General features: G+C 40.3%; 1 protein-coding gene across 3 annotated transcripts in view; it reads left to right on the forward strand.

Annotated features, from left to right (window-relative positions):
• Positions 1 to 27085, forward strand: part of CCDC18 (coiled-coil domain containing 18) — an 80823-nt gene that overhangs the window by 33049 nt on the left and 20689 nt on the right. For all 3 annotated transcript variants that reach the window (XM_058659254.1, XM_058659255.1, XM_058659256.1), the window contains 11 exons: positions 1291 to 1448; positions 4284 to 4504; positions 5713 to 5823; positions 7041 to 7172; positions 10335 to 10469; positions 10585 to 10662; positions 14576 to 14692; positions 15929 to 16096; positions 22140 to 22282; positions 25119 to 25282; positions 25478 to 25691. In XM_058659254.1, the coding sequence (XP_058515237.1) occupies positions 1291 to 1448; positions 4284 to 4504; positions 5713 to 5823; positions 7041 to 7172; positions 10335 to 10469; positions 10585 to 10662; positions 14576 to 14692; positions 15929 to 16096; positions 22140 to 22282; positions 25119 to 25282; positions 25478 to 25691 (1641 nt within the window). The remainder of the gene's footprint in view (positions 1 to 1290; positions 1449 to 4283; positions 4505 to 5712; positions 5824 to 7040; positions 7173 to 10334; positions 10470 to 10584; positions 10663 to 14575; positions 14693 to 15928; positions 16097 to 22139; positions 22283 to 25118; positions 25283 to 25477; positions 25692 to 27085) is intronic.

The raw sequence follows: 27085 nt of genomic DNA on the forward strand, positions 1-27085 counted from the left end.
GCTGGATGGGAAGTGGGGCTGCTGGGATTAGAACCGGTGGCCATATGGGATGCCGGCACGTTCAAGGCGAGGACTTTAGCCGCTAGGCCATGCCGCCGGGCCCGGGACATGAATTTCTTACAGCAGCATCTTCACTGCTAAGCCAGATGCCATCCCTGTTCATTCATTTTATAATAGCTGTCTGGGATTTTCTGTGTCATAATTTATTCCTTATGGAAAGTTACTCGTTTTTCTATTATAAACGGTACTATAAAAAGTAACCTAATACATTTTTTTTACCTATACATGGGCAAACTTATCTAGTATATAAAAGTGACACTTCTGACTTATAGAATGGATATATATATATTTTTTATGTATATATGTTTTTCTTTTTAAAAATATTTATTTATTTATTTTTATTGGAAATTCAGCTATACAGAGAGGAGGAGAAACAGAGAGGAAGATGTTCTGTTGATTTATTCCCCAAGTGGACACAACGGTTGGAGCTGTGATCCAAAGCCAGGGCCTTGAGCCTCCTCCAGGTCTCCCACTTGGGTGCAGGGTCCCAAGGTCCCGGGCCGTCCTCGACTGCTTACCCAGGCCACAAGCAGGGAGCTAGATGGGAAGTGGGGCTGCTGGGATTAGAACCAGTGCCCTTATGGGATCTCAGTGCGTGCAAGGGGAAGGCTTTAGCTGCTGGGCTGCCACGCTGGGACTTGTATGTATGTTTTTCAGTTTTATTAGTTTCTTTCAAGTTTGTGAATGGCTAAGCAAATTTATTATCCTACCAGTTATCTTTAAGAAATTCAGAGTCCCGGGCCCGGTGGCTTGGCCTAGCGCCTAAAGTCCTTGCCTTGAGCACACCAGGATCCCATATGGGCGTTGGTTCTAATCCCGGCAGCTCCATTTCCCATCCAGCTCCCTGCTTGTGGCCTGGGAAAGCAGTTGAGGACGACCCAAAGCCTTGGGACCCTGCACCTGTGTGGGAGACCTGGAGGAAGTTCCTGGCTCCCTGCTCCAGATCGACGCAGCACCGGCCATTGCTGTGGTCACTTGGGGAGTGAATCATCGGACGGAAGATCTTCCTCTCTGTCTCTCCTCCTCTCTGTATATCTCGCTTTGTAATAAAAATAAATAAATCTTTAAAAAAAAAAAAAAGAAATTTAGAGTCCTGCAATGGCATTTAAGGGTTTATAAATCCTGCTAATATCCAAATTTTAAAATCTCTACCAACTTGAAATGTTAAAAAAAATTTGGATATAGTTTTAGAGAATCTTTTTAAGTAATTTTTTACTTATTTTGTGCTAGGATTAAGCTTGCAATAAAAGAGGCGGAAATTCAAAAACTTCATGCAAACCTGAGTGCAAATCATTTATCTTTGAATCTCACTGCTGGTGACAGTCAAGAAACTGGTAAATTAAATCATTTAGAAGCAGAACCTGTAAAGTTAGGGGGTAATAAAATAGGTGAGTATATTATATTGAATTGTTTTAATACACTGTAATCAAAAGTTCTTGCTGGTTTTTTAAGTAAATATTATCAGCTGCTTTTTCTTAGTAAATATAATTTTTCTAATAGTTATGGTCTGATTAAGCAAAAGTTATTTCACAATTCCTTGATTTTTAATTTTTTCTAAAAATATTTATTAAATCATATCCAGAAATATGCAGCCCTTTAGGAATTTTTATAAGCCTGTTGTTTAATTTTCTTGAATAATAGAGATCTTCTATGTACAGGTTCACTCTCCAAATGCCTACAGCAGCCATTTTGGGCCAAGCCAGGGCTTGGAGCCCAGAACTCAATGCAGGATCCCCAGCTGGGTTGCAGAGACCTTGATATTTGTGTCAGGACCTCCTGTTTTTCAGAGATAAGATGTGCCCATTTCAAGTGTGCAGTTTGATCATTTTTCCCAGATGTTTGCTTTTCTATGTGTTTAAACCCTTGTTTGAATTTTTCTCTTCTTTTTAAACCTTCTTTAAAGCAAACATTTATGTTGCAGATTCTTACATCTAAGATTGATTTGAAAGGATTAGTGACAGAGGGGGAAAGAGATATTATTCCATTTGCTCTGTCATTCCCCATAATGGCTGCAATAGCCAAGGCTGGGCATAGTTAAACCAGGAGCCTAAAACTCCAGCTGGGTCTCCCTTACGGATAGCAGGTGTGCAAGACTTTGGCCTTTTGTGGGCTGCATTCCCAGGCACATAGAGCGGGAAGATTGATGAGAAGTGGAATAGCCAGGACTCAAAGTGTTGCTCTGACATGGATGCCTCAGTCACAAGTGGTGGCCTACTTTTCCATGTCACAAGGCTGACTCTTTGATTTTAAGGTTTTTTTTTCTTTAATTGTTAAAAGATCTATTTTTTTTAAAAAATTGGAAAATCAGACAGACATAAAGAGAGACAGATTGGAAAATCTTCCATCTGCTGATTCACTCCCCAAATAGCCACAACAGCTATAGCTGAATCAGTCTGAAGCCAGGAGCCAGATACCTCTTCCCAATCTCCCACACGGGTGCAGGGTCCCAAAACTTTGGGACGTCCTGGACTGCTTTCCCAGGTCACAAGCAGGGAGCTGGATGGGAAGTGGGGCTTCGGGATTAGAACCGGCACCCATATGGGATCCTGGCACCCATATGGTATTCCGACGTGTGCAAGGCGAGGACTTTAGCCACTAGGCTATTATGCCGGACCCTATCAAATAATATTATTACCAAAGCAGTGCTAGTTATTACACATGGTAATAAATATATCATTAACTCTCTGATATCACAGGAGAATAAAGTCAATGACAGCTTAAAATGTGAAGGGTTGTGAATGTGGAAAAGCAGTGGGAAATGGCTGTCTGTGAAACCTTGAAGGCAAAGTGAATCTCTACCTATTTTTGCTTCTGTGTGTGTTCTGATGTAGTCACTCATGTTAAGATTTATTTATTTTTATTGGAAAAACAGGTTTACAGAGAAAAGGAGAGACAGAAAGATCTTTCATTCATTAGTTAGTTTACCTCCCAAATGGCTATTATGGCCAGAGCTACGCTAAAACCAGAAGGCAGGAGCTTCTTCTGGATCTCCCACGTGGTTGTAAGCCCATAAGCAGGGAGCTGGATGGGAACCAGCGCCTAAGTAGGTTGTTGACCTTTGCAGGCAGAGGATTAGCAGGTTGAACTGCAGACACCCACTTCTAGCTCTGTGTGCAGCTTCCTGCTGATTCAGAACTGAGAAGCAGTGGTAATGAGCAGTGATTAATTTTCCTGCCACCCGTCTGGGACATCTGGGCTGGATTTGGGCTGCAGCTACAGCTCAGGGCCAATGCAGGAATTTGGGGGGCAAACCAACAGATAGAAGCTCTTTGTTTTGTTTTTTTTTCAATTTTTGCTTTCTTGCTTTGAAATAAATAAAAATTTTAGAAAATATTTCTGAAAGTTGAGTTATCTTATTTCTGAAGCTTGTGTCATAATGGAGTAGTTTTTAAAAACATACTGATGGGCCTGACACAGTAGCTTAGTGGCTAAAGTCCTTGCATGGCACACACCGAGATCCCATATTGGCTCCGGTTCTAATCCCAGAGCCCCACTTCACTTCCAGCTCCCTGCTTGTGACCTGGGAAAGCAGTCTAGGGTGACCCAAAGTCTTGGGACCCTGCACCTATTTGGTAGACCTGGAAGAAAATCCTGGATCCTGGTTTCAGATTGGCTCAGCTCTGGCCATGCTGCTCCTTGGAAAGTGAAACAGTGGACAGAAGATCTTCCTCTGTGTATCTCCTTGTCTATATATCTGCCTTTGCAATGAAAATAAATAAATGTAGAAAAAAATATATATATATAGATTTCTCATGTTCCAGTCTAGAGATGAGGAAAATAGCATTGGGCAGGATTCACTGTTTTTACATTTTTGAACCTCCGACTACAAAGAGTAAAAAATTTTCTTAATGATCTCAAATTGTACCAATATGTTTAACTTTAGTTTAAGAAAATAGCTCAATTTTTTAAAAAGCTTTTTTCTAAACAATTATTTTTATCAGAAAATGAAATTTTGAAAGATGAGAACACACTTAAATTTATGATACAGAGGAAGGGTCTTTGCATATCTAGAACGAAATTCAGAAGAACTTCTGTTTTTTGCTATACAGTTAATTTTGGAAATGTCTTATATTTCTTAATTATGTTTTTTATCGTTTTTGGCTCATTCTCTTTATTATTATTGTTTAAATCAGAAAGTAAATTTTATTTGTTTTCAGGTATTTAAGTAGATTTTTATTCCTAGTTTTATTCAGAACAACTTTCCTTTTTATGTTTATTAACAGAAAGTATAAGAAATAAAAGTCAGCATACTGCAAACAAACAATATGAAAGAGAAAAGCAAAGACTTGCTTCTGGAATAGAAGAGCTACGTGCCAAGCTGATGCTAATTGAAGCTGAGAATTCTGATTTGAAGGTTAACATGGCTCACAGAACTAGTCAGTTCCAGTTAATTCAAGAGGAGCTGCTGGAGAAAGCTTCGAACTCTAGCAAGCTAGAAAGTGAAGTAAGCCTGAAATTAGCAGCTGTCCCCAACCAAGTGGAAAAGGGCTGTCACTGCAGGGTGGTGTGAAAATTATAAGAAAGCACATAGGCTAAGCCCATGAATTTCAATTTTATGAAAAAGTATTACTGTAAGTTATAAATTCTTGTATTTTTTGGATCTCTTTGTGTTTTAACCTATGTTAAAAGTGGGAGGAAAGTATAATTAAAAGGGCTCAAATTTGATGGAATAAATATTGCTTTGCAGTGTATTATTTCTTTCACAATGTGTATTTATATGGCTAACACATAAGAATTTAGATTATGTAGTTGAAAGGAAAAGAGTGGTAATAGAAGATTCCAAATTTTTGCAGACATTGGAACCACCTAGGAAACCTGTCAAGCATACAGATTTCTGGATCTTGTTCTAATAATTCTTATTCCGAAGTCAGGGAGTATGACTTGGGAATCTGCATTTTTTTTAACAACTACATGTGAATCTGATACAAGTGGGTTGTTAATAACATTCTGAAAAGGGGGTATCATGTGCTGTGAGATTATCTGGTGGGAACAAGATAACAGTTCCTCATTAAATTGTTGTGGACCAGGACCATATGTGTATGTGTTATAGTCAAACTTCAAATCAGCTGTTGCAGTCTTCTACTGGGGTTCATCTTAGATGTCTGATTTTCTGTCTGAAAGTCCACAGCCCCAGCTAAGGGAAAGCTCAGGGCTGTGAACTTATATTCATAATGAAAAAGCTCACTTAGAAAGCCACACCTCTAAGATGAGTAGCTTTCAAACGAAAAATATTATAAAAATAGCAGTTTTGGTGAAAATGTTGATTATAGACACAGGAAGAGGTGGAAAATAAACCATTAGTAATTCTACCACTAGAACTAATTGTTGAATCCAAATTACAGAAATAAAATACCTTTTAATAGTAAGTTTTTAAGTTATTTCTTAAAAATGTCATAGGGTACAGTTGTATATCCTATTTGGATATAAGTGTCTGAATTAAATTGCCAGTGTGATATATAGATAGAGCAAGTGCATGTCTCTGATTTTCTTTTCACTATTTGTTTTCATATGAATTTCCCATTAATTTTTAAAGCACATACAATTATGTGGATAAAAGATTTCTAGACAGTGTTTTTGAATGCGAAGTGATTTTAAAGTGCAAAGTCTTTGCCTTTAAAAAATGATTTTGAATTTATTTCAATTTGTTTTTAGATGACAAAGAAGTGCTCTCAACTAATAACTCTAGAGAAACAACTGGAAGAAAAAATAGTTGCTTATTCCTCTATTGCTGCCAAAAATGCAGAACTAGAACAGGAACTTACGGTAAAAGCCTCTTTGTATACATTTATTTTAACACTTAGCACTTAATTGATGACACCATATGTTTCATTATTATAAAATGCATCAAATTGGAAAATTTAAATTCTACTTAAACTCTTCCAATCGTTCAGTTTTTATTTTGCTATTTTTAAAGTAACAGGCTAATTTGACAAGTTGGTTTCTAAGGTTTGCCATTTTTGTCCTAATAGACTTGAAAGAATGATACATCTTTGATACATGTCTTGATATTTTAAAACAATTTAAACATCATATCATTTTGTGAAAATATTTTCAAATAATGATTTTATTGGTTTGAAGTATTACCTACAATTCTGTAAAGAATAGAATATGACAAATTTAATGCTTGACACTTATACTTTTTTTTAATGTGTATTTAAGAAGAGAGAGAGCTTGCATCTGCTGATTCACTCTGCAGATGGCCACAACAGCCAAGGCTGAACCAGGCTTTTCCCAGGCCATTAGCAGGTTGTTTGATCAGATGTGGAACAGCCAAACAGGAACTGGCTTCCACATTAGATGCCAGTGTCACAGGCAGCGGCATTCCTCAATAAGCTGCAATGCTGAATCCCCTTCCTTTTTTGTGTTAAAGATGTATGTATCTGAAAGAGTTAGAGAAAGATGAAGAGACAGATTTCATTTGCTGGTTAACTCCCCAAAGCCAAGAAATAAGGAATACAGCCCACATGTGAGGGACCCTGCAGAGAGTTAATCAGAAGTGAAACAGCCAGGACTCAAACCAGTGTTCAGTGACGCCAGTGTCCCAGGCAGCATTTTAACCCACTGTGCTATCGTGCCCGCCTTGACTAATGTACTTTTTAAAAAACTGTTTTTGGAGCTGACGTGATTGCTCAACTGGCTGATCCTCAACCTGCAACTGCTAGTATCCAGTATGGGGACAGGTTCATGTCCTGGCTATTCTACGTCCTATCCAGCTCCTTGCTTATGACCTGGGAAAGTAGTAGAGGTTGGTCTAAAGCCTTGGGACACTGTACCCACAAGGGAGACCCAGAGGAGGCTCCTGACTCATGGCTTCAGAGCAGCTTAGCTCTGGCCTTTGCACCATTTAGGGAAAGACCAGCAGATGTCAGATTTTTCTGTTTATCTCCTTGTCACTGAACTCTGCCTTTCTAATAAAAATATATAAATTCTTTAAAAAAAACTGATTTTAATTGTTTTTCTAAAGTATCTTCTGTTTCTAGGAAAAGAATGAAAAAATAAGAAGTCTGGAAACCAATATCAATACGGAGCATGAGAAAATTTGTTTAGCTTTTGAAAAAGCGAAGAAAATTCATCTTGAACAACATAAAGAAATGGAAAAGCAAATTGAAAGAGTAAGTAATGCACACTTAGTTTTAAAAAGAACCTTAAGCCTTTCTAGCCCCATATTGTTTTCTATTTAAAAAGACGAGACACAGAAAAACTAGTGGCAAGAATTGCAATTTGAATCCTGTTCCCTCTGAATTATTTTTTCAGTTTTTTTTTTTAATAATACAGTATGGCTTCCATTTCAGTTTTAATCGTATGCTTTACCTTATCAAAGTAAAAGTGGTTCCACAGGCACGTTTCCTTAGAAGTATCAGTTAATTAAGGACTGCTCGGGAGAAGAAAAGAGTTTAAAGTAAAACTGAACTAAGTCATAAGACTAAATTAAAAAGGTGATTTAAGTGGGCTTAATCATTCAGTAAAAAGGAATCAGTTGAACTTTAGATACTATTTGGTCTGAAAATAGAGAAAAAAGATTTGGGAAATAATTGAACACAGTCTTTTTTTTTTAAATTTAAAAATTTATTTTTATTTTAAAGAGTTACAGAGAAAGGAGAGACAGAGAAAGAGATCTACTCGATGACCCACTGCCCACCCTCATGGCTGCACTGGCCGGAGGTGAGCTGATCCGAAGGCAGGAGCTTCTTGGTCTCCTACATGAGTCCTCCTCCACAACCTTCCCAGGCATGAGCAGGGAGCTGGATTAGAAGTGGAGACATGAAATGGTAGCCATCTGGGATGCCAGCAGTGTAGGCAGAGGCTTAGCCTAGTAGGCCATGGTATTGGCTCCTGAATAGTTTGAAGGATGTGTGGAAAACAGAATGTGATCTAATATTCATGCCATCCGAGTTTCAGAAGGTGAGAAGGATGAGATTGTTGCAGAAATATATTCAGAGATAATGATTGAAAATTTTTGCAAACTTTTTTTTTAATTTTTGCAAACTTGATGGAAAAATCTATGTACAAATTTGGTAAGATCAAATAAGATGTTCAAACATATCAAAATCCTTATTAAAAACATAAACAAAATTTTCATCTTGAAAGTACATATCCGGACTAGTGCCATGGCGCATGGCAGATCAAGTTGCTGCTTGTGAGTCTACCAACCCATATGGACGCTGCTCTACTTCCAATCCAGGTCCTTGCTATTGTGCCTGGGAAAGCATTGGATGATGGCCCAAGAGCTTAGGTCCCTGCCACCCACCAGGGACAGATAAGAATCTTATGATTGCTGGCTTCCATTGTGATCAGCCAGCCCGTGAACATACCTTTCTCTATCACTCTACTTTTCAAATAAATAAATCTTGAGGAAAAGTGAGTACGTAGAAATGAACATATGAACAGTACTGCATATGGGAGAATAAAGATACATTTTTGCAGCTTTATCATTACAAATCTCATGGAGGTAAAAAATAAAGAATAATATTTTGATTTAGTGCTGAAAAAGAACCTGTTAACTGGAGTGTATATCCAACAAAAAAATTTTTCACCAGAAATTTTGTTCTAAAAGAAAATAATACTTAAGGGAAGCTTGAAACCTTAGGAATGAAGAAAGAGCAAGAAAATAGTTTATGTTTTCATAAATGTAATAGACTTTCTCTTAAGATTCTTGTATTATCGATGATAGTTGAAAGAATGATTTCTGGTAAAACATGTTAGTGTAATATATTTGACAACTATAATATATAGGAGGAAAGAGGAGACACAGAGTTTTATACTTTTATTGATTTATTTGAAAGACCGCATAAAAGAGAGAGATCGCCTATCTGCAGGTTTTTCCCTTAATGGACTGCCAGGCATTCCATCTCATACTGGTGTGGATAACAGAGATCCAAGTGTTTGGGTCATTATCTGCTGCTTCCGTGTTCCATTAACAGGAGGTTGGACACAAAGCAGAGATGTCATTTGATCCAGGATGCTGTAATATGGGATATAGCATCCCAAGTGACTTTCTAACATACTATACCACAGCACCTCCTCCAGGACCTATATTCCTACAAAATTTTACATTTCTAAGTAGCAAAATATTAATTCTAAGTATGTTGTGAAGGGGCCGCTACTGTGGCAGTGTGGCTAAAGCTGCTGCCTAGGTTGCCACCATTCTATGTGGATGCTGGATCTTGTCCCAGCTGCTCCGTTTCTGATGCAGCTCCCTGCTCCTGTCCTGGGAAACATAGCGGAAGAAGACTCAAGTGTCTGCATCCTACCAGCCACTTGAGGGAGACAGATAAAACTCCTGGTTCGTGACTCCACCTGGTCCAGCCTTGGGCCATGCAGCCCTAAAAGGAGTGAACCAATAGACGGAAGATAGTCTCTCTCTGTCTCCATCTCTTGCTCTTATTCTCCTCCTCTTTTCCTTCCTTCCTCTTTCTGTCTTCGTTTGTCTCTTTCAAATAAGTACATAAGTTTTTAAAAATACATTGTTGTCGGGGAATCTCCGGACCCGCGGAAGAAAACCCGATGCTGAGTGACTGTGTAGAAACTCTTTATTCCATCAGGCAGCATGCAAACAGGAAAGCCGTCTGCTCCTTCTTTCTCCTTCTTTCTCTCTGTCTGCCCTCCGCTCCAGGACCCAACCTGCTTATATATAACACCTAGCCAATCAGCTAAAAGGTCACTCCTGCACGAGGGAAGCGACCAATCAGCTAAAAGGTCACCCCTGCACGTGGGAAGTGACCAATCAGCTAAAAGGTCACTCCCGCAAGCAGGACACGCAGCCACGCCCCAAGGGGAAGACACTTCCTGAACTTGTTTACTGCTGCCCTCGTCAGGGCGTTGGTCTGCGGTGCTGTGCTAGACAGCCCCATAGATTGTTAGGCGCTCTCAACACATTGTGTAAATTTAAATGTGTACATTATAATCTGGAGTAACGACAAAAACTCTAGATGTAGTTAAAAAAATGAATGAAGGTAGAATTCTAAAAATGTTCAAATAATCTAAAGGAAGGCTTGAAAAAGCAGAGAAGAATGAAAATTAGGAGACAGAAAATAAGTAATGAGGTGGTAAGCTTAAATACAGGATTAACAATAGATTTTTTTTAAATAAATGAAAAAAATTAATAGTTCTGGAAGGTGAAAGAAATTAGCCAAGGTTATAGTTGGTGTCATCAACGCTATTTGTTTCCTGTAGATGACATATTAGAAAGGCAAATATCAGTAAGGATCTAGAATATGTTTCATATTTCCTGAATTTAAAAAAGTCTAATAAGAAAATTCTGTTTTTATGCTTAGCTTGAAGCTCAACTAGTGAAAAAAGACCAGCAATTTAAAGAACAGGAAAAGACTATGTCCATGTTGCAGCAAGATATAATATGCAAACAGCATCACCTTGAGTCTCTGGATAGACTCTTGACAGAAAGCAAAGGGGTAAGTTCATCTGTATAAGATTGCTATTTCAAAACAGTTTATGAGTCTAATATACTTTAGTTCTAATCAAATTAATTTTGTAACACCTTATGTTTCACTTTCCATATATTCTCAGGAAATGGAAAAGGAAAATGTGAAGAAAGATGAAGCTTTGAAAGCATTACAGAACCAAGTATCTGAAGAAACAATCAAGGTGAGTATGCTATATTTAGATTTTTTTTCTTGTTGGAGGTGTTTTTAAACATTTTTACTTTTTCCTGAAAGTTGTGAAAATGATATCCATAGAAGACAACTAAGAGGAGAACTCAACTTAGTTCTGTAAATATATGTTATTCAAAGTGAATTATTATTATCTTAATTTCTTGTTAGTTGACAATCTACCTTCTGGGTTATTTAGCTGATTTTTGTCTTAAAGATGATTCTTTAACCTTAAAAAATGTTCTTAACTTTAGCTATACTTTTTGCTCAGTATTATTACCAATAAAGAATTAATGGATTAAGTGAAATGAGCCAGAACTAAAGACAACCCAATTTTTTTTGACCAATTCTGCAGTAAGATAAATTAGGAGATCCAGAATATATAGCCAAACTATGATTTTGTCAGTAGAATGTCTTCATGGTTCAAAACAGGCTTTGTTGCTACATTGCCTCGGGTTTCTGTTCTGATAAAAGTGACTATGGTGTCAGCATTTTGGCGTTCAGGTCAAGCTGTCACCTGCAGTGCTAGTATCCCATCGGGTTTGAGACCTGACTTCCACTTCCAATCCACCTTCCTGCTCATGTGCCTGGGGAAGCTGTAGAGGATGGCCCAAGCACTTGGGAGACCTGGAAGAAACTTCTGGCTCCTGTCTTCTACCTGACCTAACTGGTTGTTGTGATCAGTTGAGTGGTGTGGTAGTTTTATTCTGCTCCCTGCCTCAGAATATGAATCATCCCTTTTGTGCAGTGTATCCCTCCTGTAGAGTTTATGTTCTGACTCCTCTGCTTTTGATCCAGCTTCCTGCTGATGTGCACTCTGCGACGCAGCAGATTACAGTCCAAGTACTTGGCTCCAAGCTGCACACATGAGCGTCCTCAATTAAGTTCTAGTCTGCTAACGTCAACTTGTTTTAACTCTGTATTGTGGGCATTTGGAGAGTGAACAGATTCAAAACCTTACATGGTTTTTAAATGAACTTTTTAAAGATTCCTCAGGTACATGAATTTTTAAATTTGTGCACCTAATGAGCTCCTACAATTCAATTTTCCATGAAAAAATTTGTGTTAGGATTTATTTATTTCTATTGAAAAGTCAGACCAGATTTATAGAGAAAAGGGAGATAGAGAGACCTTCCATTGGCTGGCTTATTCCCCAAATGACCAGAATGACCAGAGATGAGCCAATCCGAACCCAGTAGCCAGGTACCTCTTCTGGGCCTCCCATGTGCAGGATCCCAAGGCTTTGGGCTATCCTTCACTGCTTGTCCAGGCCACAAGCAGAGAGCTGGATGGGAAGTAGGACAGTTGCAACATGAACTGGAACCCATATGGGATCCTAGCACTTGCAAGGCAAGGTTAAACTTTAGTTAACCTTTGAGGCCTTATGAATGTCGTGTTCTTCATTAACCTTGCAGTCAGTGGTTGTCGCATTTGGGATGAGCCTTGGCAGAATGAATTGCTGCAACATTAATTGTGAGTTAGTAATACTGTGACAGTCATTTATTTTTCTCTGCATACCAATTTCCAATTCTCTTCCTTAAGAAAGACTGTTAACCAGTAGTGATACCCTTCATAAACTGTTAATTTAAAAATGATTACTTTGGGGCATGGCGCAATAGTGTAGTGGTTCAAGTTCTCACCTTGCATGTGCACCTTGCATGTGCCGGGATCCCATATGGGCACCCGCTTCCCATCCAGCTCCCTGCTTGTGACCTGGGAAAGCAGTCGAGGATGGCCCAAAGGTCTAGGACCCTGCACCCATGTGGGAGACCCAGAAGAGCTCCTGGCTCCTGGCTTCAGATTGTCTCAGCTCCAGTCATTGTTAGACGGAAGATCTTCCTCTCTGTCTCTCCTCCTCTCTGTATATCCACATTTCCAATAAAAATAAATAAATCTTTTTTTAAAAAATGATTACTTTGGAACCTGGTGTGATGGCTGAATGGCTAAATCCTTGCCTTGGAAGCACTGGATGCCAGTTCATGTCCCAGCTTTTTCACTTCCATCAGGTCCCTTCTAGTGACCTGGGAAAGCAGTAGAGAATGGCCCAAGTTCTTGGAACCCTGGACTCATGTGGGAGATCTGGAAAAGGCTCCTGGCTTTGGATCAGCTCAGTCCCAGGTGTTGCAGCCATTTGGGAAATGAACCAGTGGGTGGAAAACGTGTCTCTTCTCTAAATCTCATCTGCCTTTCTAATAAAAATAAATAATTTTTAAAATGATCATTTTGATAACATTTTATAATATCTGTAAGAGAGAGCAATTTTCCCTTTTTCTCTTATAGAGATATACCATATGTTGGTTCATTTCCCAAACAACCACAATAGCCAGGTCTGAGCAAGGCTGAAGGCAGGAGCTAGGAATTCCATCCGGGTCTCCCACATGGATTGCTTTCCTGGGTAAACCATCAGGGAATTGAAACAGATATGAAGTAGCTGAAGCTCTAACCAGAATGCCAGTATCACCAGCAGTGACTTAACTCACCACACAACACTCTACTGATCCTTTTTTCTCACCTCCTGGAATATTATCATCAAGCGTAAAAATATACCCTGAGAACTGAAAAGTACAGTTAAAAAAAATGAAGAAACAAGAATCTTAGTAATAGTAGGATATGGAGCATGTGTGTGTACATGATGGGCCGCAACTATTTTTTTTAATTTACTTGAATGACATAGTAGCAGAGAGAGGAGACAAAATTCTTCTGTCCTCTGGTTCATGCCTTAAGTATCTGAAATTGCCAAGGCTGGCCTGGCTAACGCCAGAAACTCTGATTATTCTGCCTGGGTGATAGGAGCCCAAACACTTGTCCCTTCAGCCACTATGTCTTAAATACATTGGCAGGAAGCTGACCCAGAAGCTCAAGAGTAGCTACAACTTCTGAACTAGCCCTAAAATACATGATGTGGACATCTCAAGCAGTGGCTTAAAAGCCCACCACACCATGACGCCTGCCCCTTGGATTAGTTCAGTGAAAGCAAAGTTAAATGATACTGAGTTGCCCTTTTAATGTTGATGTTTTACAAAACATTTACAGCTATGTGAACACACAAACCAAGTTTTTTAAAAAATATTTATTTTTATTGCGAAGTCAGATACATAGAGACAGGAGGAGAGACAGAGATAAGTATCTTCCATCAGGTTATTAACTCCCCAAGTGACTGCAATGGCCGGTGCTGTGCTGATCTGAAGCCAGGAGCCAGGAGCTCTTCCAGGTCTCTCATACAGGTGCAGGGTCCCAAGGCTTTGGGCCATCCTTGACTGCTTTCCCAGGCCACAGGCAGGGAGCTGAAAGGGAAACGGAGCCCTTGGGACATGAACTGGCATTCATATGGGATCTCAGTGCATGCAAGGCAAGGATTTAGCCACTGGGCCATCATGCTGGGCCCTTTTTTTCTCCTTTAAAAATTATTTTTTATTTATGTGAAAGATAGAGTGACATGCACAACATACAGAGTAAGCAAGAGAGAGAGAGATCTTCTGTTTCCTAGTTCACACCTTAAATGGTTGCAGCTACAAGGGCGGGCCAGTCCAAAACCAAGAGGTTAGAATTCTATCATGCCATCTTCCAATGCTTTTCCAAGTGAATTAGCAGAAAGCTGGATATTGGAAGTGGAGCAGCAAGGTCTCAAACCCACATGGGATGCCAGCGTTGCAGACAGCGGCTGAACGTGCTGCACCACTGTTCTAGCCCCCCTTTTCATTCTTCAGTATTACATTGTTTGGTTTCCTAGTTTGCAATGAAAATATTTCTCAATACATCTTTTTTAATAGCTTTTTGTATCAGTAGGACTACATAAATCTTTATTTTTTGGAACATGAATTAACATTAGGAGATAAATCTGCAAGATGCTCAGCATGTAGTAAGCCTTGTTCATACTCATTTTCCTTTTTCTTTATTTTTCTACTTAGGTCAGACAGCTTGATTCGGCATTAGAAATTTGTAAGGAAGAACTTGCCTTGCATTTGAATCAGTTGGAAGGAAATAAGGAAAAATTTGAAAAACAGCTAAAGAAGAAATCTGAAGAGGTAAATGAACATTTTCTTTATAGTGTATTTTTTAAGTTATCCTTTTTTAAAAATGTTTAACTATTTTATTATTTATTTGAGAGAGAGCTTCTTTCTTCTAGTTCACTTCCCCAATTTGGCATACAATGGCTGGGTCCTGGCCAAGCTGAACCTGGGAGCTGGGAACTTAGTCAGGTCTCCCATGTGGGTGGCAGGAATCAGTCATGATATCCATCACTGCTGTCCCCCAGGGGTCTGCATTAATAGGAAACTAGAAGCAGGAAGCAGGACTGGGAATGAAGCACAGGTACACTGATGTGGGATGCAGGGTCTTAACTGGCATCTTAACTGCTAACCTGAATGCCCATTTCATCAACTTATTTCTTTTTCAGATAGTATTTTTAAGATACTTCAAAAGTATGTCTTTTGGTATCTGGAATTTTTTTAAATCTAGCAAAATATTAATTGAAATTTTATATTTGAGGGATAAGCATTTCAATATGTCATAAAATATGATCTTAAAATTCTTTTTTAAGTTTAGGGAATCAGAGTAATAATTACTTATGTCACTAATTATGTTATAAAATTAGTAATACTTAGAATATTTTAGATTTGAAGGTGTAAAACTTTTCAAAATTTATTTTATTTTTGTTTCTTTTTGTCTGAATGATTGTAAATTAGGTTTATTAATTCAGCTTGCTGGAACTGATGTAGTACAGCTAGTTCAGCATTCACTTGTAACACCAGCATCCCATATTGGTGCTACTTCAAATCTCAGCTGCTCAGCATCTAATTCACCTCCCTTTTAATCCATGTAGGGAGACAGCAGAGGGTGTTCCAAGTGCCTAGACCCCTTCTGCTCATATGAGAGAACCAGATGGAGTTCTGGGCTCCTGGCTTTGGCCTGGAGCTCCAGCCATGGCCACTGCAACTATTTGGGCAAGTTGAAGAGAAACATGACCAGTTTAGAAATATCAAAATAGCATATTTCAGTGTCCAGCCAAACCAAAACAACTTCATTGGTTAAGAACATTTCAGAAACTACATGCCCAGGCACCCAAATCAGCCTGGTAACCAGGCATTATAATGCATCCTTCTTTGAGGAAACGAACCGCTACTCTTCCCTCAAGACAGGTGTGGGTACAAGTAGCCCAACATTACAACTAGGGATAATTGTAAGACTGCTTTGGCATTTTATTGCTTTCTATCAAAGCATTTAATTACAATGAAAAATATATGTGTGTGTTTATTTGTTAGGTATATTGTTTGCAAAAAGAGCTAAAGATAAAAAATCACAGTCTTCAAGAAACGTTGGAGCAAAATGTTATCCTGCAACATACTCTTCAGCAGCAGCAGCAAATGTTGCAACAAGAGACAATTAGAAATGGAGAGTTAGAAGATATTCAGACTAAACTTGAGAAACAGGTATGTTTCTTCAGTTGTTATAGTTCAAGAATGGTTTTATTAGTATGAAGTAGAAATAATTTAAACCATTAATGGATTTTTGGTTGTAGAAATTGCTGCTTGATAATATCAGAGTTTACATAATAAGAAATATTGTATATCAATATTGTGTTCCCATGTAGTCTGACCTTTACTTTTTTACTGGGGCAGATTTTCCATCCACTCAATTTAGTTAAAATTTAGGTGTCTTTATTCAGTCTCTCTTTTCAATCCAAATATGATATCTGTCATTATCTCTTTTAATTTGTTGTGTTAGATAAAGACATGCTGTTTCCTTCAACTATAGTTAACTATGTAAAGATTGTCAACAACAATACAATAAAATGGATTATAAAAAAAAAAAAAAAGATAAAGACATGCTGTGATATTCTCTAACAAAAATGACGAAACAGTGCACTAAGAGAAAATCTCAAAAAAAAAAAATAACCATGCTACTTTTAAAAATAAGTTGCTACTCCAGTGAGAAGGTGTAGTTTTATATGAGAGCCTAATCATTTCTCTTTCTTTCACTACAAAATTTATCTGAGTTATGTAAATATTTTATATTTTTCCTTTTTGAAAAAAAATCGAATTTCAGAAGTGTGCAGATTTTTAATTTTCCCTATAATCTTGCCCCTGTAATCTTAGTATACTTTTTTTTTTACTTGGTCCTTTTTTTTTCTAAGATTATTTCTTGAAAGTCAACCACAGAGTGGGAGGGAGGAAGGGATGCAGAAACAGAAATCTTTCATCTGCTAGTTCATTTCCCAAATGGACACAACAGTCAGAGATGGGAGACAGGAACTTCTTCTAAGTCCCTCATGTGGGTGTTGGGGCCCAAGTCCTAGAACCATCCTTCACTGCTTTCCCAGACCATAAGAAAAGAGCTGAATTAGAAATGGAGCATCTGGAGCTCGAACCAGCACCCATATGTGATGCCAGTACTTCATCCCATACCTGTGTTGACTGAATCGTCCTCAACCTTATCTGTGGTTTGAATATTCCCACCAAAACTCATGTTGAATTTAATTTTCATTGTGTAGTATTCCATTCAGCTCAAGAGTTGCGGTGGCGAAGGGGTAAGCTAGGAGTGACCATGGAACCTGCCACACTCACCCGTACAGGGACCGAGAATAGTCTGAGCAGGTCCAGGCTGCAGCACTTGCATGTGCATCCTAAAACAGGGTGTGGAGTGGACTGGGTCACACATTCACCAACTCATACAAGGTCAAGATGAAGGGGCAAGGGCCTAGCCTCAGCTGGAATGCATGAGACCTGGGTCTGGGAGTAGGCTGAGTTGGGGAACTTGAGAAATTCCTCTAACGGATCATATCTTCCACTGGTGAGCATATGCTCCAGGCATGGGATTTGGGCAGGCTGGGCAAGGTAGCTACAGTGTTGGCAAATGTGTGGGTTTGTTTTGAAAGGGAGCAGACTGGGCAGGCTGAGGAAATCTTAGCTCACTGGAAAGTGTAGAAACTAGGATGCTGAGTTATCCTAGGATGCTGGGTCATGCTGAGCTAGGCTGTCATACCTACCTGTTTGCATGAGCCAGGGATGGGAGCAGACTGACCATAGCCAGGTTCCAGTACCCGCCAGTGAGAGTTGGGACTGCGGGCAGGCCGGGTCAGGCCAGGCTACAGCATCCAAAGGTAAAGGCCAAGACAGGTGAGAGGCTATGCCAAGCTGGCTCAGAGCAACCACTGGCATGCAAAAGATCTATGGCTGGGAACAAGCCTGGTTGGGAAACAAAGGGGATGCCATGTCTGGGTTGTGGTTCCCGCTGATAAGTGCAAAGGCCAGAGTTGGGGCTGCTGTCCTGGTCTAGACATGGCTGCAGTATCCCTTGGCACAAGTGTGGACGGGTCTGGGGTGCGCCAGACTGGGCTATCCTCCAGCACCCACTGGTGCTTGTGAGAACCAGTGTAGGTATAGGACAGACTGGGCTAGGTCTCTGCCCCTGCTGAGCCATGTGTGAGCTGTATCTTCATGTGGACCAGGCTAGACTGGGCTGTAACACCCAAAAGTAAAACCAGAATGGGTGAAGGCCAGTCAGGAAAAGCCACTGTTCCTGCTAGGACAGGAGGTGGAGTCAGTTGGTCTGGCCAAAGGACCCACCGATGAGTGCGAGATCGGGCACTGGGAGAGGTTCTGATAAGGAGCTTGGGGAACTCCTCTGTTGGGACACAGTCCCTGCAGGTGAGCACAAAAACCACAATAAGGAGCAGCCTGGACCAGGCCAGGGAATGGTACGCACCAGCATACATTTGGCATAGGTCGGGGGCAAACCAGGCTGTGCCAGTTCATATCACCCAGTGGCAAATCTAAGCACCAGAGTGAAGTGTGGCTCGGACCAGATTTGGTCACAGCACAAGCCAGTTCACATGAGGCCTAGGACCAGGGGCTAGTCTGGGCTGAACTGGGTTAGGCCGTAGCCCCCACCAGAATGAGCTAGAATTGGGGATAGGCTGGGCCCGGCCAGGCTACAGCACCCACTGGTATATGCCAGCGTGAGGCAGGCCATACCAGACTGGGCTGTAGTACCCAACCAGCATACACGAGACCTGGGGGGAGGGAGCAAAGAAGGTATGGAGGTTATAGGGGGCACTACTCCCACTGAGGAGTATGGGGTGAGATGGGGACAGACCAGGCTGGGCAGGGCTACAACACCTGTTAGCCTTATGTGTGCTGGATCAGGGGAAAGCCAGGTTGGGCTGACTGTTCCTACTGGTGCATGCGTAAGTCAGAGTGGGATTGGGTTGGTTGGCCTTTGCTGCGGCATCAGCTGGCAGAGGCTGCCCAGAGGTGTAAATTCTGTCAGGTTAAACTGCAGAACCACCTGGAGAGTGCATGGTCCAGGAGTGGGAATGGGCCCAGTAGGGAAACAGTGAACACCTCCCTTGTGGGTTATCATTCGTGACTGGTGAGCATGAGAATCAGGATGGGGCAGGAGTGGTTAGACAGAGAGTGGCACCCGCTGGAATGTGCATGGACTGGATAGTGGGGTTGGTTGGGTTGAACTAGGCTTTGATACCCCTTGACATATACAAGAGCTGAATGGGATGCGGGACAGAATGAACAAGTCTGCAGTACATACTGGCAAGCATGGGAGCCAGGGTAGGGGGCGGGCCTGGTGGAGGTTATTGTGGGTTGCTTTGACTAAGCTGCAGCTCCCACTGGTGTACGTAAAGGTCAAGTGTGTGGTGGGCAGAATTGGGCTGGACTGCAACACCCATGGGTTTGTGGAGAAGACAGGTCTGGAGACAGAACTGACCCAGCAAATGCAACCACCAGCATGTGCATAAACTGTTTAGGGCAACGGACTGTGCCAGACCCTGTACTGACAAGCACACACAAAATTTAGGTCTGGGATCACCTCAGATGAAGTTTCTCTGGAGATCCCCCAGCTGAATTGCTGGACTCAGAACCCCAACCATGGAGAGAAATGCAGGTTCCATGGTCTGACCATGGAGTGCATGTGTCAGAGCTGGGCCTCCTCAGTGGCTTCGATGGAGCAGTCAGCAGCATATCCTGATGCACACAGAGGGTATGGCAGTACATTGGAGTCTGCAGAGGACACCTGGTTCCACTACAGAGGAAGTAGGACAGAACAAATCAAGTAACTACGCCAGCCAAATGTTGGCAGTGAACATCTGGGCAAATGGAGACTTTAAGGTAGACTGTATCAACCAGTGGATTCTGGAGAGATTTCATTGTGCTTGGAATGGCGAGATTGGCAGTGATTCAAAACTGTTGAACTATCAAGACCTCTTAAGCAGAACCCTCAGAGCATTCCCCACATTGGGGACCCTGGGGTGGTGTCAGGTGGCTGTCCTCCATCCTAGGGTATAGAGGCATTTGGGAAGTGTGTGTGGCTTCTCTCCTTGTCTCCCCTCTTCCCCCAGATACAGGAAAGAACAAAAAGGGGGGGGGGGAGAATGTGTAAGTGGTGATCTCATCTATCTTCCTGTAGCCTTCAACCCTTATTAACCTAAACAACTGTGTAAACATAAAAATAAAAATAATTAGCAAAAAAGATAGTTTTCATTTCTGTATTGGTTTTATGTTTTTCTCCCTGTTAACTCTGGGGTTCATTTGAGTTTTTAACTTGATAATTTTATATCTTTGTGATCCTTGCTTTAAAAAATGTTTTGTTTTCTTGAATGCCATTGGAAGTTTCCCAGTATATATTCTTTTGCCTCTCATTTCCCCAATTTACAGATTTGATGTTAGGTACTTTTAGCTTACTAAATCTAGATTCTTGTTGCTTATGTGTGTGCTGTTTAATCAGAGAATAGAATGAGTACATTATGTTTTTTTTCCATTTTAACCTGGATATTGTTTCTATTTTATTCTTCAAATTTGAGATACGGGAATAGATCTTATCAGTTTATGATTTATAATAAGATCTGCAATGAGGGGTTTTAGAGAAAAGAGTGGGCAGATTTGGACCCTGCAACCACATTGGAGACTCAGAAGAAAGTCCTGGTTCATAACTTTGAATCAGCTTAGTTCTGGCCTTTATGGTCATTTGGGGAGTTAATCAATGGATTGCAGATCTTTCTCTGTGTGTTACCTTTTCTCTGTAAATCTGCCTTTTCAATAATAAATAAATCTTTAAGAGTAGGCTAAATATTGAATTCAAAAGAAAAGAGGTTAACTTTGAGATCATAGTCATAAATGTTCATTGGAAATATGAAATGCCAGAGACTACATAAGGAGAGAATACAAATGGAAAGTCAAATGATTGACTTGGTTAGACCACTGAAGGATATGATACATGGAAGCCAAAGTAAATATTTCAGGAAGGAATCACAATTGGTACATGGCCTGCTATAAACAGTGTCACATTAAATGAGGAGTATGGGTTCTTCCTCAGTATTAGCAGCTTGAAAGCCATTGATGATATAACTCATGTGTATGGAATGAGCAGTTTGCTAAAAGTAGAGGAATTAAAAGAAAAAAAAGTGAGACAGTAATACAGCAAGCAGAGAAATTGGTGAGAAGTTGGGTTATAAAGTGGAGGAATGGCAGGCCTGGTGCAGGAGCCTTGTGGCTTAAGTTCTTGCCTTGCACACACAGGGATTCCCCTGCATGGGCACCGGTTTTAATCACAGCAGCCCCTTTTCCTATCCAGCTTCCTGCTTGTGGCCTGGGAAAGCATCTGAATATGGTCCAAAACCTTGGGACCCTGCACTTGCATGGGAGACCTGGAAAAAGCTCCTGGCTCCTGACTTTGGGTAGGCTCAGCTCCAGCAGTTGTGGTCACTTGGGGAGTAAATCAGCAGATAGAAGATCTTCCTCTCTGTATATCTGCCTTTCCAGTAAAAATAAATGCATCTTTTTTTCTTTTTTAAAAGGGAGGAATGAAATGGTATTATCTGGAGAGAGGTAGAGTTGAAAAAGAAAATTTGTTACAGTGAGAGGGTCTCGAACATGTTTAAATGCTAATATAAGGGGGAAAAATCTAGAGAGATGGAAGATAACCTACAGAAGAGAATCTCAATAATATGAGATTCCTGAGAAAGTGGGTAAGAAATCAAATCTGCAATACCCATGAATCAATTTAACTCCTTTTTGTGATAGGATAGTAGGAAGAATGCGTTGAGCAGGTGCAAGTTTTAAAGTTTTAAGTTGGAGGAGATCCCAGGAATCTTTCCTTTTATGAGTTTGTTTATGAGAAAGAAAAGAAAAATAATATGTCCAAAGAAAAGAAAGAAAAAGAAAAAACAACATTTCACATTTGAACAGTAAAAGAAAGGATACTGTTACTCTCTTAATTCTTCTAAATCCTATTTTAGTGTTCTTGTGTAGCCATTTCTCCCCCCTCAACCTTTCCCTCGCTCCGTCTGTCTCTCAATATATATGAATGAAATTGTTATTTACAAATAGTTTTATATTTTGAAGCATTACTTACTGTGTACTTTGAATTTTGTAATACATCTTGAAAATCATTTTAAGGCTGGCTGCTTATTTGTGCTTTACCTCTGAATACTGTTGACCAGATTTTGAACTGCTTTACTAGGTATCAAAACTGGAACAAGAACTTCAGAAACAAAGGGAAAGTTCAGCTGAAAAATTGAGAAAAATGGAGGAAAAATGTGAAGCAGCCACACATGAAGCAGATCTGAACAGGCAGAAAGTTATTGAGCTTACTGGTACTGCCAGGTAAAATGTCAGTGTTCATCTTCTTAATCTTCCCATTGCAGCATCAGTATTAGCTGAATTTCAAAATCAGGCAACATCCAGTGAAGCCTTTCTTGATGAGTTAATTTATCCCTGTATTATATCTCTTAAATATATATATATAATTTTATTGGAAAGGCAGATTTACAGAGAGAAGGAAAGATGGAATGAATGATCATCTAGCTGCTGGTTCACTCCCAAATAGCTGTTAACAGCCAGAGCTGAAATCATCCAAGCCAGGAGCTAGGAGCTTCTTCTATGTCTCCCATGTGGGCAGAAGGCTTGGGCCATCCTCCACTGCTTTCCGGCCATGAGCAGGAAGCTGGATTGGAAGTGGAGCTGCCAGGAAAGAACTGGTTCCCATATGGAATGCTGGTGCTTACAGAAGGAAGATTAGCCAGTAGGACCAAATCACCGGCCACTCATGTGTGTGTGTTTTATTATCAGAATTGCAGATTTACAGAGAGAGAAGGAAATACAAAGAGAAAGATTTTCTGTGTGCTGATTCACTTCCCAAGTGACCACAAAAGCTATATCTGAGCCAATTCAAAGCCAGAAGCCAGGAACCTCTGCCAGACCTCCCACAGGAGTACAGGGTCCCAAGGCTTTGGGCCATCCTCCACTGCTTGACCAAGCTACAAGCAGGGAACTGGACAGGAACTAGAGCAGCCAGGCAGAAACTGGTGCCCAGATGGGATCATGGCACATGCAAGACAAGAACTTTAGCAACTAGGCTATCACCCTGGTCCCACCTCACGTATATATTTTAAAATTATAATTTAATATATTTTACCTTTCTTCTATTTTGTAAATCCTTTAAGAATCATGACTGATTTATTGTGGGATTTTCCACAACAGCTAGCAACAACTAGGTCCTTGTACCTCATAGCATTCAGCAATTGTTTTGTTGAATTATGAATATGAATAACACTGCAAATTTTTCTTTTTATAATGATTTATTTATTTTACTTGGAAATCAGAGTTACAGAGAGAGAAAGGAAGAGACAAAACTTAAATTTTAAAGGTCAGAAGAGTAACAATAGTAGTATAATTTTAACAAAATGTTAACAGAAAGGAACCGTGAACTCTGCCTGCTATTGAGGTTAACATTAACAGTTTTTTAATTAGTGAAAGCATAACTTTGCAATTTCCAACAAATGGACTTAAAACATTCTCAGTGTGTTGATTTTTCTGTAGGTAGAGGAGCTTTCATATTGTAATTTGCTTAGGACAAACTAAGTTGGGAAACCCGATCCTACAGTTTCCATATCTATAAAGCAAGGAAGATTATTGGTGTAGGGATCCATTATCCCTTTAAAGCTAGAAAACATGCTGTTGCTACTAATAAATTTCTAGGTTTAAAACAACTAACTTGAGCCCTGCGGGGTGGCCTAGTGGCTAAAGTTCTCGCCTTGAATGTACCGGAATCCCATATGGGCTCTGGTTCTAATCCTGGCAGCCTCGTTTCCCGTCCAGCTCCCTGCTTGTGGCCCGGGAAAGCAGTCTAGGATGGCCCAAATCCTTGGGACCCTGCACCCATATAGGAAACCTGAAAGAAGTTCCTGCATCCTGGCTTTGGATCGGCTCAGCATTAGCTGTTGCAGTCACTTGGGGAGTGAATCATCCGACAGAAGATCTTCCTGTTTGTCTCTCCTCTTTTCTGTATATCTGACTTTGTAATAAAAATAAATCTTTAAAAAAAAAATGATGGGATTGACAGTCTGGTAGGGTAGCCTCTGGCAGGTCTAGCATCCTGTATACGTGCCAGTTGAAGTTCTAGCTGCTCCAGTTTTGATCCAGCTCCCTGCTAATGTGCCTGGGAAAGCAGAAGATAGTCCAAGTGCTTGGGCCCTTGTACCTACATGGAAGACGCAGAAGAAACTCCATGATCTTGAGCCCAGCCTCAGTCATTGTAGCTATTTGGGGAGTGACCCAGCTATGGGAGACTTCTCTCTCTCTCTCTGTATCCTTGTCTTCCTCTGTAACTCTGCCTTTCAAATAAAAATTAAAATTAAATTAAATTAAATTAAAACAAAATAAAATAAAATATTTTTAAAAAAATAAAATCCAGTGCCGCACAGTAGCCTAGTTGTTAGATTCTTGCCTTACACTCTCCAGGATCCTATATGGATGTTGATTCATGTCCCAGCTGCTCCACTTCCCATCCAGTTCCCTGCTTCCCTGCTTGTGGTCTGGGAAAGCGGTAGAGAAAGACCAAGTGCCTTAGGACCCTGGGCCCATGTGGGAGACCCAGAAGAATCCCCTGGCTTCTGGCTTCTGATCAGCTCTGCTGCAGACATTGCAGCCACTTGGGAAGTGAATCAGAGGACAGAGGATCTTTTTCTCTGTTTCTCCTTTTTCTTGTAAATATATCTTTCAAAACAATTTTTTTCAATTAGATTGTAAAAAAGAAAGGGTGATCCAAAGGAGGTGTTCTGCCACAGCTGGTTATGCTGCTGCTTGGGACTCCTGCATCTCATTGTAATGACAGTTTGGGCCTTGCTATTTTGAGCAAGCCTGCTGTTTCTCATCTTGGGAGACAGCACGTTGAGTTCCTGGCTCCTGGTGGCTGGCTTAATCCAAGCTGTTGCAGACTTTTGGAGAGTGAATCAGTCTCTGTTTCTCCCTTTCTCTTTGTCACTCTGCCTTTCAGGTAAGTTTTGTTTGTTTCTTTTTAAGAAAAAGGTAATCCAACCCAGAAGAAAAGACTGGATATTTTACTGATATTTCTTTTGTATATCTTGCAGGTTTTGTTTAGTAGAAAATATGTCCATTGGTTAGTTTCTAAATACTTGTTTTATTGTTTGTTTTAAATTAGGCAAGTAAAACTTGAGACAGATCAGTACAAAGAAGAGTTATCCAAAATGGAAAAAGAAATAATGTACTTAAAACGAGATGGAGAAACTAAAACAATGCATCTTTCTCAATTAGATATGATCTTAGATCAGACAAAGATAGAGCTGGAGAAGAAAGCAAACACTGGTGAGTAACAGGTTAGCTGAACGTAGCTTCCTGTATGTCTGTACCTAAGAAATGGAATAAAGTGGGAATTTAAAATGGTGAGACTGGAAAGCATAAAAATGGTCAGTATTTTGCCCCTATGATTAATAAAATTGCATATTATTATTATTATAAGTTCTTAATAACATTCTCAAAATTATTTTCTCCTCTTAATAGCGAAGGAGTTGGAAAAATTACAGCACCACACTGAGTCTGAACTAACAGAAGCCTTGCAGAAACAGGAAGTGCTTGAGACTGAACTACAAAATGCTCATGGAGAATTGAAAAGTACTTTAAGACAGCTGCAGGAATTGAGAGATGTGCTACAAAAGGCTCAGTTATCACTAGAGGAAAAATACAGTACTATAAAGGATCTTACATCTGAAATTAGGTGAGTTGAAAACTAAATGATATCACAGTTGTACATATTTCACTTTATTACTATAGAGATCTTTGTCTTTCCTTCTCTTTGTAAATCTGATGTGTGTCTGAAAATTATAAGTTAAGAAATACGTATACCTAATCAATCTTTGAGACCTGGAAATAATTTAACAATTAGCTTAAGTTATTTAGAGTACTGTAGTCTGAATTAACTTTTACCTTTTTAGAACGTTGTATTTAAAACCTGTGTTATTAATTTTCCTTATAAATTATTTCTTTAATTTGGCCCGTTTCAAGTTGAATTAATCATGTGTGTCTTTTTGCTTTAAAATATTTTTTCTAATCTTTATTTGGAGTATAAAATCATATTTTTAAATTAATTAATTTTGATACTCTTACATAGTTGATTAGGGTACAGAGGGTCAAGGGCTATAGCAGAGTGGGTAAGACCATTGTTTCCAAACTAATATCATAATTTTTTTCCTGTATCTGGGATCAGGGGAGAAACAAAGGGAGAAGCCCCACCCAGCCTCCCAACCATTCCAGGTCCCCGATGTGGGGCATGCTCCGAGGGTCCTGCTCAAGCAGTTTTGTTAGTTCAACAGTTCTGAATTGCTGCCCATCTCACCGTTTCAAGCACAATGAAATCTGCTCAGAATCCACTGGCTGACATAGTCTCTTCATGGTTGGGGTTCTGAGTCCAGCAATTCAATTGGAGGGATCCCCAGAGAAACTTCATCTGAGGTGATCCCAGACCTAAATTTTGTGTGTGCTTGTCAGTACAGGGTCTGGCACAGTCCGTTGCCCCAATCAGCTTATGCACATGCTAGTGGTTGCATTTGCTGGGTCAGTTCTGTCTCCAGACCTGTCTTCCACGCGAACCCATGTGTGTTGCAGTCCAGCCCGATCCTGCCCACCACACACTTGACCTTTACGTACACCAGTGGGAGCTGCAGCTTAGTCAAAGCAACTCACAATAACCTCCACCAGGCCCACCCCCTACCCTGGCTCCCATGCTTGCCAGTATGTACTGCAGACTTGTTCATTCTGTTCCACATCCCATTCAGCTCTTGTATATGTCAAGGGGTATCAAAGCCTAGTTCAACCCAACCAACCCTACTATCTAGCCCAAACACGTACTGGCAGGTGCCTTTCTGTCTAGCCACCCCTGCCCCTGTCCTGGTTTTTATGCTCTCCAGTGGGAGTGGTAACCCAAGAGGGAGATACCCACTATTTCTCTACTGGGCCATTCCCACTCCCTATTATGCACTCTCCAGGTGGTTCTGCAGTTTAACCTGACAGAATTTACACCTCTGGGCAGCCTCTGCCAGCTGATGCCGCAGCAAAGGCCAACCAACCCAATCCCACTCTGACTTACACTGCACCAGTAGGAACAGTCAGCCC

Source organism: Ochotona princeps, chromosome 2 (genome assembly GCF_030435755.1).
Source record: "Ochotona princeps isolate mOchPri1 chromosome 2, mOchPri1.hap1, whole genome shotgun sequence".
NCBI lineage: Eukaryota > Metazoa > Chordata > Mammalia > Lagomorpha > Ochotonidae > Ochotona > Ochotona princeps.